General features: G+C 40.4%; 1 protein-coding gene and 1 long non-coding RNA gene across 8 annotated transcripts in view; one reads left to right on the top strand and one right to left on the bottom strand.

Moving 5' to 3' along the window:
• Positions 1-14,121, bottom strand: part of SPIDR (scaffold protein involved in DNA repair) — a 344,503-nt gene that overhangs the window by 237,383 nt on the left and 92,999 nt on the right. The window contains exon 1 of one of the 7 annotated variants that reach the window (XM_032609385.1): positions 729-1,760. The exons of the other annotated variants lie outside the window; for them this stretch is intronic. Coding sequence (XP_032465276.1) covers positions 729-806 — 78 coding nt within the window. The 5' untranslated portion in view covers positions 807-1,760. Of the gene's footprint in view, positions 1-728; positions 1,761-14,121 lie in introns of those variants that run through there. 7 annotated transcript variants of the gene reach the window in all.
• LOC116742156 lies at positions 320-12,900 on the top strand. Its single transcript, XR_004346381.1, has 3 exons — positions 320-519; positions 1,769-3,343; positions 7,329-12,900. It is a non-coding gene; the product is annotated as an uncharacterized LOC116742156 (long non-coding RNA).

Raw genomic sequence — 14,121 nt, 5'->3', positions numbered from 1 at the left:
TTTTCCAGAGAAGGCCCAAAGAGGTTAAGTTGCTTCTAGGTAGAACAATGACAACTGGGACCCCAGCCTGGCCCATCTGAAACCATGCTGTCCACGTTCTTAACTCTCATGCTCTGTCTAATTTTGCAAATGATTTCAAACTTTTGACTACAACACAAATTTCAATTGGCAAGACACATATGTCTACAACTGAAACAACTATTTTACGAAGCAACATATATACTCTGTAATGGTTTCCTTTCTCTTCCCTTTTAAGAAAATCTCTGGTTGTAGCTTTTAAGGAGGAGCAAGTGGTCAGCAGTGCCAGTGCCGCTGCTAAGTCATGTGGGCTGAGAGAGAAGAGTCTGCCTTTGGACTGAACCTTTGTGGCCCCGGGGAACAGCACCATGCCCAGGGGCAGAAGCTGGACCAGAGGCACAGAAGAGGCATTAGAGACAGAAACATAAAGACATGTCTCAAGGAGTTCTGCTTTACACAGGAGTTGAGGCAGAGGCTGCAGGGGAAGTACAGTCAAGAAAGGTGAGAGTTTTGTTTTGTTTTGATGAAGAACTCTGTCTTTCGCAAACATAAGTAAAAGGCAAATAGATAATTTGGCATTCAATACCCTCATGATCCTAATTCTCTAAGCTCATTTCCTATTGCTCTTTCATAAAAAAGCCTAACTCAGCTACACCAAATTACTGAATTCTTTTCTTTTCTTTCTTCCTTTAATATACTATTTATTTTACCTGGAATGTCCCTGCTCCTTCTTTTCTACCTGGCAAACTCTCATTCAATGCTGAGGACTCTGTTACAGCATCCATCATCCGTGAAACCCTTCTCCCCACTCATCATGAGTGAGCACCCACACACCCACCCGGCGAGTCCACCCGTCACAGTTCCCATACTGCTTTAGCTTGTACCTACAATGGAGCTCTTCCTAACCCACAAAGGGCTTTTCATTTTGCCACCACTACATATTGTACCCAGTTCTATTTCTAGGTACTATTTGTATACGTGTCTGTCCTTCTTTGAGACTGTGAGCTTGAAAGCCTAACCTGGTTTTTGTATGCATGGCTCCAAGAGTACAGACTGGCATAAAGAAACTTCCTGTGAGAGAATATGAAATAACTAAGTTCTGACCACTTCACTCACTGAAAACTTCTCTTTATTTGACCTCTAAATAACAACAGCAGAAATCAATTTTTTTTTCACTATATACCTTTCCCTGAAGTGTTGGGAGCCCTAGGTGCAACTGTTCCATCTGAACAGCAACAAAGGGGAAATAAAATTTGCACCACTTCTGCAGTTAATAGAGAAGGAAACTAAAGAGGTTCCTTCTGCTTTGGGAGGAGAGCAGATTTCTTTCTAAATTAGATGTCACACACACAAAAAGACCCTCCAGGAGACCGCAACCAAATTTTTAGATACTACTCATAGGATAGGCTAACCACTTCTGTTCTGACCCATTGTTACATCTAGGAAACCACCTTTTCAGGAGATAATCGTGAAATCAGCTCCTGTGCAAAGTAGATGAGATTAACACAACGCAGCAGACTTGAAGTGTAGAAAACAGAAGAGAATGGGAGATAAAACAAATAGAGATTACCTTCCAGGGGGCAGGGGGTATACATAACATACCTTAAAACATAAAAACAGACAGACAAACCAAAAGAGTCACTGTTAAATATGAGTGAATTTAATATGACCACAGGAAAACAACCCTGAACAGGATCTTTTTCAGACTATGGTGAAAATATTTTCTTTCCACATGTATTTTGTTCCCCAGATGATGAGACTCTTAAATATACCCTAGAAAAGAAGTTCTTTCTACAAAGCATCCCCTTCATAACTGCCTATCATGACACAGCAACCAAGAAACACAAAGCTTGTGCTGGGGACAGTCAACTGGTGATTTCCTGCTAGACTTTCTCAACTCACAGGATGATGAAATGGCCTGGTGTTGCAATGCAGTTATGACTTTGGGTGAAAACACAGGGCATCCAAGACAGAAGTGGCCAAAGACAGTGGTGCCCAGCAAGAAGTTGTTCCTACAAAGGAAACTGCAGTTTCTAAGATGAAGAGGAAGTCAAGAGGGAGAATTAAGTGTCTTAAGAACTTGAGAAAATACTGAAGAAACTACTTGTGGTCTCACATCTATTTAAAGCCTTACATAGTATATTCAGATTATCATTAGTTATAAATTTGAAACTTTGCCAATGCAGTTTAGGGTAAAGCTCACCCACAGAAGTCAAATCATGTCTGTTAGGGGCTGCTGTTCTCCTCTATTCCTTGCAGACAGCTCTTCTGGAAAAATGTATGGTGATGATATTGACTGAAGGGACAGAGGAAGACCACTCTCACTCACCTGCCCCTACACAGTTAAGAGTCCTGGTCAGATTCCTCTTCATTTTACAATGCCCTGCATTGCCCTCTTCACACACAAACCCTCACACAATAAGCATCTAGTCTCTGTAATAAATGGCAACTTCTAGAGTTTATTTCCACTTGCCTGTAAAATGTACCCAAGTCACAAAGACCACACTACTAGTCAGTTCCTTGGCATTAAATGAATTAACACAAATTATCATTTTGAATTTAATACAACTTTCGTAATAAGGTCTAAGGAACCTCTGGTAGAAGTTGTTCCTATCTCCTCCATCTGTAAACAACAGAAACTCAATGGAAACTTCATATCCCACCCCCCATCTCTCTTTTTAACTTTTTTTTTCCATGTCCAGAATTCTTTTCCTGATGCTTAGAAATATTCACAGAACAGACCTTTTCCACCATTAAGCAAGAAACAGTATTGCATATGTTTTTAGTCAATAGCTTTAAAAATATTTAATAGTGGTATTAACAAGAAGGAGACTATTAAGTTTTTCATAAAAGACCACATGTGACTTTTCCTCTATCTAGAGTGTGTGACCACATCGATTTTCTATCAAGACCCACAGCATGTTCACCTCTGCAAGACGATGTGAGGCACCAAGGACCTGCTTTTTACCCTAATTTCCGAAATCTTGTTTGGTACTATTTCACTCTAAATGAACTGCACTCAAGAGTGAGATCTCCCTCACAAAACCACCTTTCCGACGTCTCAACTCCTTTTGACTCTGTTAATAACCACTGATATCACCATCCTACAATTTCTAATTTGGCTTTGGAATCACTGTGTTCTTACAATCTCCACCTGCCTTTCTCACCTTCATTCACTTAACAAACACTGATGAACAACAAGCGCTCTGCTTGACGCTGCGGCACAAACACGAAGACAGACGTGGGCTAGTTATGGACAGGGAATCATCTGTTACAACAGAGTGTGCTACATGCCATGGAAGGAAGAAGGACAAAGTGCTATAAGGTATGTAAGAAGGGCACGAAACCAGACCCAGGGGTGGGGGCCAGCGAGGGCTCCCGGAGGGAGGGAGAGTGAAGATGACCCTTCACTGTGCTGGGATGCCGGCAGCAGAGTTTCTTGCCAGCTATTTAACTTCTTTATGTTGACATACTCCCACTCACTTAAACGTGTGGGTTTACGTAACAACATACACTACCTGTGCCCTGTGAATGCTGTCCACGAGCTTTATGTTAGTTTTCTATCGTGTGTAACAAGTTTCCACAAACTCAGGAGACTGTAGTCACACAGGCTTATCAGCTAGTAGTTCTGCAGGCCAGAAGTCTTGCTTGGTTTTTTTGGTTTGTTTTCTTGTGGCTGCACCGCATGGCATGCGGGATCTTAGTTCCCCAACCAGGGATCGAACCCATGCCCCCTGCAGTGGAAGCACAGAGTCCTAACCACTGGACTGCCAGGGAAGTCCCTTGCTTGCTTTAACTGAGTCCTCTGCTCACAAAGCTGAAATCAAGGTATGGCTGGGCTTACTTCTCCCCTGGAGACTCTGAAGAAAAACCCAATTATAAGCTTATTTTCTTGTTGGCAGAATTCAGGTCCTTTCGGCTTTATGACTGAGGTCTCTATTTCCTTGCTGGCTGTTGGCCGGGGTCCACTCTGAGCTCCTAGATGCTGCCACATACCTTGCCCTGTGGCCTCGTCCAACTGTGAACCAGCAATATTACATAAATCCCTTTCCTGCTTCCAATTCTGACTTCCTCAGTCTCTGACACCTAGACCCAGATTTAAAGGGCTCATGGGATCAGGTCAGGCCCACTGAGGATCAACTCTTGTCTTCAAGTCCACTGTGCTATATAACAAAACCTAATCACGGGAGTAAATACCATCCTAGTCACAGTCGCAGGGATGATGCAGGGTACTGCCGGGAATGGGGATGTCAGAGGTCATCTTAGAATTCTACTTACCACAATTTATAAAGAAAACACAAAAACTTGGCATCAAGATACTTGTCATCAAGGAAGAATTTTATGGCACTGATTAGAAACTGGGTACTTGGACTCATCTTTACAAATGCCTGAGACATTTATATTTGAATATCTCACTCAACCTCACATGATAAGACTGAACTAACAGCCTTCGCCTTCAGAGTTACCCTGCTCTGAGATCTCCATCACACCCGCAGGCAGCCAGCGTTCCAGGGTACCAGCCTCAGCATGATGAGTTTATCTTTTATTCTGTGTTCTCTTTGACATCAAGCCGAACTGAAACTAATTCATCAATAAATCTTAATACTCCTCCCTCTCTCCATTCCCAAGCACACTCTGTCTAGAACAGGGTCATTAGAAACACTGGTCTCCCAACCTGACCTCCCTTCCCTGGAGCTTTCTTTTCTTCCCCTTCTGTCCACGCACACACTGGCCCCACTCTGCACATGCCAGTGAAGTCCCCAACACCCCACTCAGCCGACTCAGGAACTCCTACTCGGGAACCAGAGCACCCCCTGTCCCAGTCCCGGATACAGGAGCTCCTGGTGCCAGTGCTCACGGCCAATACTTAGCATTCCCTGGGCCCTGAACTCATACTTCAAACCCCGTAATCCAGCTCTACACCAGAGAGTCAGCTGCCTGCACTCCTCACCTTCTAGTCCCACCTCAGGCTCTGTGTACTGCTCTCTCATGCAGACGTGCCTTAGCCTTGTGGCGCCAGCTGCACAAAGGCTTTTCTGATCACTCTCATGCTACCACCTGCCTCAAGGACCTCTTCATCCATACCGCCTGGCATTAGCCTTATCTTGCTCTGGCTCCTATCAAGACAGGGGCACTGTACCTCTTCCACTTTATCAAGGGTGTGTGTGTGTGTGTGTGTGTGTGTGTGTGTGTGTGTGTGTGTGTGTGTGTGTGTGTGTGTGTGTGTGTTCTTCTGCAGCACATACAAGAAGCTAGAGAATTCAGTCAATTTTCCCCACGATCCAATCTACATCTCCAGTTCCTTGCCTGGAAGAACATCTTTAAAACAGAGGTTAATACAGTAGGCCATCCATTCTGGTCTCTGTAGGAATGAGGTAACAGCATAATTAACAATCCAGAGTGGCAGACAAGTCAATTTATTTAATGTTTACATTGAATAATATTTAAGACTCTTAAAATAGGAGTAAATGGAAAAACGACTCTAGGAAAATAAACTACTTCCTCTAGACATCGAGGACACACAGCAAAAGAGGTTTTAAAGTAGGGAGAGAAATAGAACTTGGGAAAATGTGCATTTTCATGTGCACCCACAGGGGAATAGCTAAATGGATGACGGTGTCACCACCATGTGCCACAGCGGTAAAACAGGAGACTTCCTGAGCTGCTGTGGAAGGGTCTGGGCACACTAAATGTGTTACTTCGTGTGCAGAGCTATGTGTCAAGTATGCTGTCATTTGTTTACAGAGGTCAGGGGACGTATCTTCATATACATTTACTTACATCTCTGGAAGAATTTAATAGTAGTGTTTGCTGATTGGGGGAAGGGAACTCTGGGATGGAGGAGGCTTCCGTCCTTACCTGTGGTATGTGGACTGTGTGAACCTGGTACTGAAAGAGGCCAGGCAGAGCCACCTCTGTAATTGCCGGAATGGAGCAGATTCATCCACAGCTTGTTGTAAAGCTCTATGCTCCAGAAGAAGCTTCATGCTTCCAGAAATACCCATATGTGTTTACCTGATCTTCTCTGGCAGAAGAAAAGTTTTAGAGGTAACATGCCCAAACATTTGTGGACTCCTTCTTTTGCCAGAAGCGCTGCACTGTACACAGCAAAGACACATCCAGTAGAACAGCCACAGGCCTGCAACGAGGGCAGACAAGTGGCAACTGCACACAGGAGGCTGCCCACACCTCAATAAAGACCATGCAACCTTGCCATTTGCGACAACATGGATGGAGCTTGAGGCCATTACACTAAGTGAAATAAGTCAGGCAGACAAAGATAAGTACTGCGTGGTATCACACTTATATGTGGAATCTAAACAAGCCAAACTTGTAAAGATACTTTAAAGCACAGGAGGCAAACTGGCAGCCAGCAGAGAAGTTTTCATTTTTGCTTTTTGCCCTACAGAGTTTTTCATTTTTCGTTTTTATTTTTCTTTGAACTAGTTGCCTACATGTAGAAATTGGGAGATTTCACAGGCAGATCTGATTGATAGCTTCTCTTGAAACTGAGAGGATCTGGCAATGCTGCAGTCACACTCCTGCAAGGCAACAGCTGGCCAGAGCTTTACTAACAGTTCTTGTGCTCAGCCAGGCCCTCTGGGCCCTAATGGTTTGTATCACTTGCCTGGTCCACAAGCATCCACAGGCCTCCCACCCTGGGACTTGTTCCTATACAGATGAATCAATGACTCCAGGCTCCAAGGTGAGCAGAACGAGCAGAGTAAACTGAATCACAACCTGACAGTGACATCCTTTGGCTGCTTCAGGACTAATGAGAAATAACCAGCCACACGGCAATGATTCTTGTTGCCTGTTTTCCGGGAAAGCCACTCTCCATTTCTGTAAAAAGAGTGTTCCAGGCTCTTTCAAACAGTTTTACACATATACATACATCCATATGATTCAGTATGAAAGCCAATCCTGATCACACTGTTATGGTTTGTTATTTCGAAGAAGGAAGAACACCTGGGAGGAGAAAGCTAGTGGTACATTCCAAAATGAGAACTACCATTTATGATATATTCTTGAGACACAAAAAAACACATGAAACACACACACCCACAATTACTGTACTTTCTTCAGAGGTGGGATGCTCTCTACCCTAAACTGTAGGACACTTACAAACTCTATAAGGCATGAAGCTGAGATTTAATCTCAAGTTTATCCGCAGTGGTTAAGCTGATTTTTGAGGAAAACAGAAAGAATTAAATTCATACCCCACCTTCATCCTTGAAGAAAAGGTAAGACATAAAATCACTATACTGTATTCATTAAGTCTCTTTTCCATTTTGCCCCTGTGGATACAGCCAAAAAGGAAGGCCATCTCAGACTCCTTCACACGCTCTGACGTACAGAACTGGGACCTGGGGCTCCCAACAAGCAGACGCCTTGACTGTAGTACTTTCCAAAGGACAGATGCTGTCAACGTTTGGGACTAACAGTGTTCCAACACAATGATAACAGAGGTGATATGAATACTTCATCTAATGTGCCACAAATAATATAAAAACAGAACTCTACTGAAAATCTATGGAAGTAAAATGCCTCATTCTCATTACCAGATGTCCAGGAAACCCCACTCACACTGAGTTAATAATGTCTTAAGATGAAAATAAATTGTACAAAAATGTTAATTCTAATTACCTCCAGCTAGAGAGACTATAGAAAAGTTGTGATTATCAGTTAATAATGCAGAGAAAACTCAAAAAAAAGAGGTGTGTGTGTATCCTACATCCTAACTTCTTAAACATAAATAACTATGGGCAGGACAAAAACCCATAAAAAAGAAAGAAATATATTACATGACAACAAAATCTTTAAAATTTTCCTACTGATATAAAGGTGAGAAAAGTGCTCTAGAACTGAGAAATTCTTATGAGACAATCTAAGCCAATGACATTCCATATTTACAGACAACTACAGAGAGCACAGGTGTGAATGTATTTAATCATCTTCTCTTCACAAGACTGCTGTGGGGCAGATATAACGAGATCTTAGCCTTAAACCTTCATCTTAAATTAAGAAAACCTGTGTTAGGTCCTGTCTCCTGCCACCACAGGAAAATGGGCCAAACTCAGGAGTGAACGTACCTGTAAACCTATCATTTTGGACATACAGTTATTTGGGAAAAAAATAAGATAATCACTCAATACTTATTTCTTTAAAATTAAAAAATAAAATGAAATGGTCTGCCCAAAGCCCAGTTTACTTGTTAACAGATCTGATAAATAAGGATGGCAATTCTTACCAGGGTGGAGAGCAAAGACTGTCAGAATAAAATACGTGTAAGCCACGAACATTTTAGTGAGTAAACACTCACAAATCCACTGAATCACAGATACGCATATTTGTATTTAATGTCCTCTAATATCATTTACTAACCTTAATGCAGCTTTAAAACACTACATCCTCAACACATAAGAAATCTCCTTTCCTTTCTTTCTCATTTCCTCCACAAATTTTTTTCAGAACTCCAAATTCCAGACTTCAAATCTCTTTCTTACAAGTAAAAAAAACAAAGGCACATATTTATGGAAATGAGTTTAAGGCTCTTCGAGCCTTCCTTCTTAGACGCTCAGCTCAGTAAAAGCAGAAATCATATGGTGAGGAAAATAAATGCTATCTTGCTCCATCATACCACAGAAAGAATGCAACCCATACCAAAGTGAAATGATGCAGTAAAAATAAGATAAAGGAAAGAAGTTTGACTTAAGCAAATGCCCTCCTTCTCTTGGCCTTCCTAAACCCCTCCACACTCAGTGCTTTTTTCACGTAGACATCCTAGAACCTAGTGGGATATCTTTAAGAACTATAAGATACACACTGAGCAGAGCAGTGCACTGACGTCTCCAACACAGGCAAGATAAGCACAAGTTCTGACTGGTGGCTAGGGAGTGGGTGTTGGGACGTGGAAACACAGTGGAATGATTTTCCCTCCCTTAGATCCAAATAGCAAGGTGTCAAGGCCCAGAAATTTGGATGGAAGACTCTAAGTAAAAGATGAACAAGAAACATGTTAGTATAGAAAGCTTAATGTGTTCCCTTACAATCCCCGTTGATAAATTCACATTTCCCCCTATTCCTTAATTTCCTACTTATTTAAGAATCAAAAGCTTTTACATGAGCACTCAACTTAAACTGATGAGAATACAAGGAGATCTTCTTCTCTTAGGACCTAAATCAAAGATTCCATTGTCGTCCTCATCTGCCCTTTACCAGCAGAGTAATGCTGGGCAAGGTTTTAATTTGAGACTCAGCCAAATTTTCCCACAGGCACAATAGAGACAGTAATGCCCACCTCAACAGGGCCACTGTGGAAACTGAATGACAAAAATATACATAAGCAAGATCCTCTAGGACTCTGTATATCAGTTAGAAACCCACATAACAGCAGATGTCCTTACTGTACAAGTTTTAAAAACTGAAGTTCAACATCCAAATTTTCTAGGGCTTTATGTATATACTGGCCTTATTTTAGGTATCAGATGCAACCCTTCCCTGCCCCCACCTACCTCAAATGTGCTGTCTACTCAGGAATGTTTTTCATTACAATTTCTCCTGGAAATATACGTTATAGAGATCATTACCACACGTTCAACCTATGGGACGCATTAGCTTTGTTAATGAGCTCTCTGCTTGGAATTTAATTATCACATGAAATTTTGGTAATACATTTTCAAATGGCCAAGCCATGTGATCATGCATGCTTATTACACAGTCATTTCTTTAACTCTTTTCCTTAATTAAGTACAGAATCTTTCTTCACTTAGTTTTTCTCACAGATGAAAATTCCGATGGTATCAGGACACATATTTTGTTAAGCATCCCCCACTACGATATGAAAGTTTCAGTACTGACAGGTACTCAGAGTGAGAAATCATGCTGATCCCTCAACTTTGTCCTGTCACCCTCATTATAGGCGTAAAACTGTCTGATAAAAGTAGAGAAATTTAAGGGAATAAATACAGAATAAAAAATATAATATCACCGATTCTATTTTCATGAGAATTGAATGTTTACAACAGTTATATTTAGTTCTGCTTTCACCACAGATACAGGTATTTAACTCATGAGTATATGAGTCTTGCCAGCAGTGTTTTCAAAAAATCCCTGCCACTACCCATCTGCCTGTCTTACCTCTACTCACTCATTCACGATGATCCAGGCCCTCAGGAAACTTCAGTCCAGTTGGGGAGAAAGGCGCGTAAGGCAGTGCTTACTGGGAGCTATGACAAAAGACACACTGGGAGCAAGAAGGGCACTGTGGTGACGTGATACCCAAACCCTAGCTTTCGACTAGCGCTACAACGTGTCTCCTGAGGAAGGAGGGGAAGGAAGTAGTATACTCCTTCCAGCATTCAACATTCTAAGGCTTTCTGAGAAATTTATGTGTATTCAATCTGCATTAACAGTATTTAATACTGTTCAAAGGTCCTTGGAAGAGCAATAAATTAGTGTTTTTGCCAAAGGAAGATTTGATGGGGGAAAAAAAGTTTCTTCTGTTCAAGCTTTACTGGAAGCCCAGCGAAAGTAACCCATGCAGAAAAATGCCTGAAAGAAATGTTTATATTATAGCTTTTGCTAACACGTTTGGTTTTAAATACTTAATATAAGCCTGTAAAAGCATATGTTTATGATTTATTTGCTTTATTTTTTGATATAAAATATGTTCCCATACCTAAATGCCCCATCATCATAAGTCTGATGTGTGATGTGACTGTCATCCATTAACTGGCCAAGCTGTTAGTACATGGTGAGCAGCTGAGGACAAGGCATCCTGCCAGATTCCAGAAAGGCATTAATGAATAGGGCAGTGATCAATCACAAAAAAAGAAATATTAGCAGACATCACCCCCCAAAATCACATATTCCGACAGTAATGCAAGACTTCTTTAAAACCTTTATCAGTATCAACAGAAACTTCATATCCTTGGTTAAGTACTAGAATGAAAAAGAAAAAACGTAAACTTCCGAGGATCTAGTGAGCTAGTATAAGGCAAGATACGTTTGCTCACTCACTTACACATATGCAAATTAGTTTTGGAAAAAAATTGTTTAAACATACAATTTTCAGACAAAACTGCTCTAATCATTAGCTTTCTGTATACTTACTGCATTTTTAATACAACAGGGTCAGGGCATTTCTGACAGTGGAAGACAAAGTTGGTAAGTGAGAAAAAACCCAAGAAACTAAGCAAGAACCATTCACTCCAATGAGTGAAAGGATGAATAAAATCCTTGAAGACGGATATTTGATAGTATTTTTCTTGCTTCTAATCCACCTCATCCAGCTTTAATTTGCATATGTGACTGAGAAAAGCACTTTTTGAATACTATGTGTTTTCTTCAGTGGTATAACGCAACACCTTACATGACACTGTAGAGTTCATACGGCACCTACTAGATACGTGTCTGGTATGGTTAAGAGAGCAGTGATATTTCACCAATTCAGACACGGAGAGTCAATAAACAGACAAGAACGTGATATTGGTGTCAAAAGCATTGTTTGTATATGAAGCCATAAAAACCACATCTCTGAAAGACAAAAATATTAATAATCTTGTTTTAAAACAACTAATTCTCCAGACCCACCTAGCATGCCAAGACAGAGGAGTGTTCCTCACTCAGTTTAGAATCTACACTGAAACTTATCTGAATGAACTTGACCCTGGCTGGCAGCAAGCCAGTAACCTTCGTCACTGAAGACTTAACAGAACACTGTGTTCTTGGCACAAGCACAAAGAAAGGTGTTGAAATCCACACTAAAAATAATCTCAGCTCACATTTTAATCGGTTTTTAAATATGATGATAAAAGATAAATATGATGAGGGCTTTTCAGTGTTTGGTACATTTTAAATTCAGATAATTTTTAACCCCTACTCCATTTGGTTCACTTTCAACACTTCCTCTGGGCCCCTCCCAGAACACTGTGAATCCCCACTCTGGCCCTCCTCTGTGCTTCCTCCTCTAATGATTTACCTGGAAAATTCCAATGCACCCTGCACTGGCAAAGGTAGGAGGGACAGCAAGTAAAGCCAGAAACAATGCATTGACTCACTTCCGCAGAAAGCCCTGGAGAAAAATGTGGGCCACGGTTCAGTCGTCTTACGCGATGCTGTCAGAACAGGTAAGAGGTACTAAAGTTATGTCATTCCCATACAGGTTACGTTAACTCGTCCACAAAGGTAAGATGCAAATGAGAAGGCAAGGAACACACAATGTGGCAGCGAGTCTATATACTTTCTTTCAGAAAAAAACACTAGTCTTCCTTTAGTTTTTGCCATCCTCCTTTTCTCCTACTCCAAAAATGCCATCCTTGGTCTAACATTAGGATAGTTCAATCTCACCGCAAACTACAGCAGTTCACAATCACCTCCTAATATGGGGGAAACCCACACAAGTCCTAGAATGCTCAGAGTGAACAAGATTCAAACCACAAACATTCAGCAGTCTACACTGGCAGAAGTCAACAATGAAATGACAGATGTTTATTCACCCTTAAACCTTTAGCTTTTAGTCTTAATTATTTACTACTTTTATAGATCTCTCATCTTACAGCAGCACATATCCCATGTCTAAGTCAAAGCAAACAAGCATATAAAGTCTTTAGCTCTGATGCTGATATTTTTATGGCCTAGACTCCAGATAAAAACAGAATTACATAGTCAAATGTTTTTTCTCAACATAGTAAAACGTTAAAGAATACTGAACACTTACTGTCTTAAAATTATAATGTATTTTAAACCTTACTTTTTCAAAATTATAACATAATTATTTGTTCATAATTATTTCAAATTATGTTTAAAGTAAGTTGTAGTTAATACTAACCCAGGAAGTCAAAGAATTTAAATATGCATGGTTTACCTTCAAATAAACGCTTCTTTTTTCAACCAAATATGACTGACTCAGATGAATATTAAAACTAATCTAAATATCTTGATACTAACTGACAACTAAGTATACATGGACCAAAAATGCATCTAGAAGTAGGCCTAGGCTTAAAATTTTGCTATAATTAAAAAGTCAATTCTACTCTGTATTTCTATGATATGACCATCTAACCAACAAATTAAAACACATTAGTTAACTTTATATAAAATCACCAGTTATATTATACATTTGCTATAAGGATATATACTCTCTTATGGCATTCCACCATGTTATACAGAAGCACTTCAACAATTTAGACAGCCTTGGCATAAAAATTATAAAATTTCTGACAATCCTTCAGAAACTATTCCATCTACACAGAATGATAGAGAAATGAACCTCCCTGCTTGTGTGTGTGTGCGCGCACGCGTGCACACACACACACGTGTCTACATCTATACCTATCTATGAGGGCAGTGCTTAGAAAATATACATGAATATAAAGAGATGATGACAACCTCAATTAAAAGAAGAACGTTTTAAATGGCAGGATTTTTTTTTTAAACTTCCTGCTTTGATAAAACTTTAGACATACAGGAGAGTTACAAAGATAACACAGAGTTTCTATGTAGTCTTCACCCAGCTTCCCCTAAGGTTAACATCTTATATAACCATGCTACAATTAGGAAAATAAAAATTAACATTGGTACCATCCTATTAATTAAACTACAGGCTTTAATCAGACTCCTCCAGTCTTTCTGTTTCAGGATCCAATCCAGGATCACACACAGCATTTAACTGTCATGTCTCCCAATTCTCCTCCCATCTGTGATGGTTCTTCTCTCCTTGTCTTTCAAACTTGGCACCTTAGAGAAGTATTGTTCAGCTATTTTGTAGAATGTCAATCAACTTGGATTTGCATAATATTTTCTCATGATCAGACAGAAGTCAGGAACTTTGTGGTGGTGTGCCCTCAGTTCATCACATCAGAGAGTACATAATATCAATGTCACTAACACTGATCACTTGGTTAAGGGGGTGCCTGCCAGGGTTCAACATGTAAAGTACTATTTTCCCCTGTGTAATTAAGAAATATTTGGGGGGAAATATTTTAAAGTCATACAAATTTATCCCGTTTCTCATAAAGTTTGCCCACTGATTTTAACATTCCCTGATGGATCTTGCCCTCAGCAATTATTATTGTTCTGGTCTATAGATGACTTCCTATT

The sequence above is a fragment of the Phocoena sinus genome, chromosome 17 (genome assembly GCF_008692025.1).
Source record: "Phocoena sinus isolate mPhoSin1 chromosome 17, mPhoSin1.pri, whole genome shotgun sequence".
NCBI classification, from domain to species: domain Eukaryota; kingdom Metazoa; phylum Chordata; class Mammalia; order Artiodactyla; family Phocoenidae; genus Phocoena; species Phocoena sinus.
Note: the sequence above shows the minus strand (reverse complement) of the source record. Positions and strands in the feature narration are given on the sequence as shown.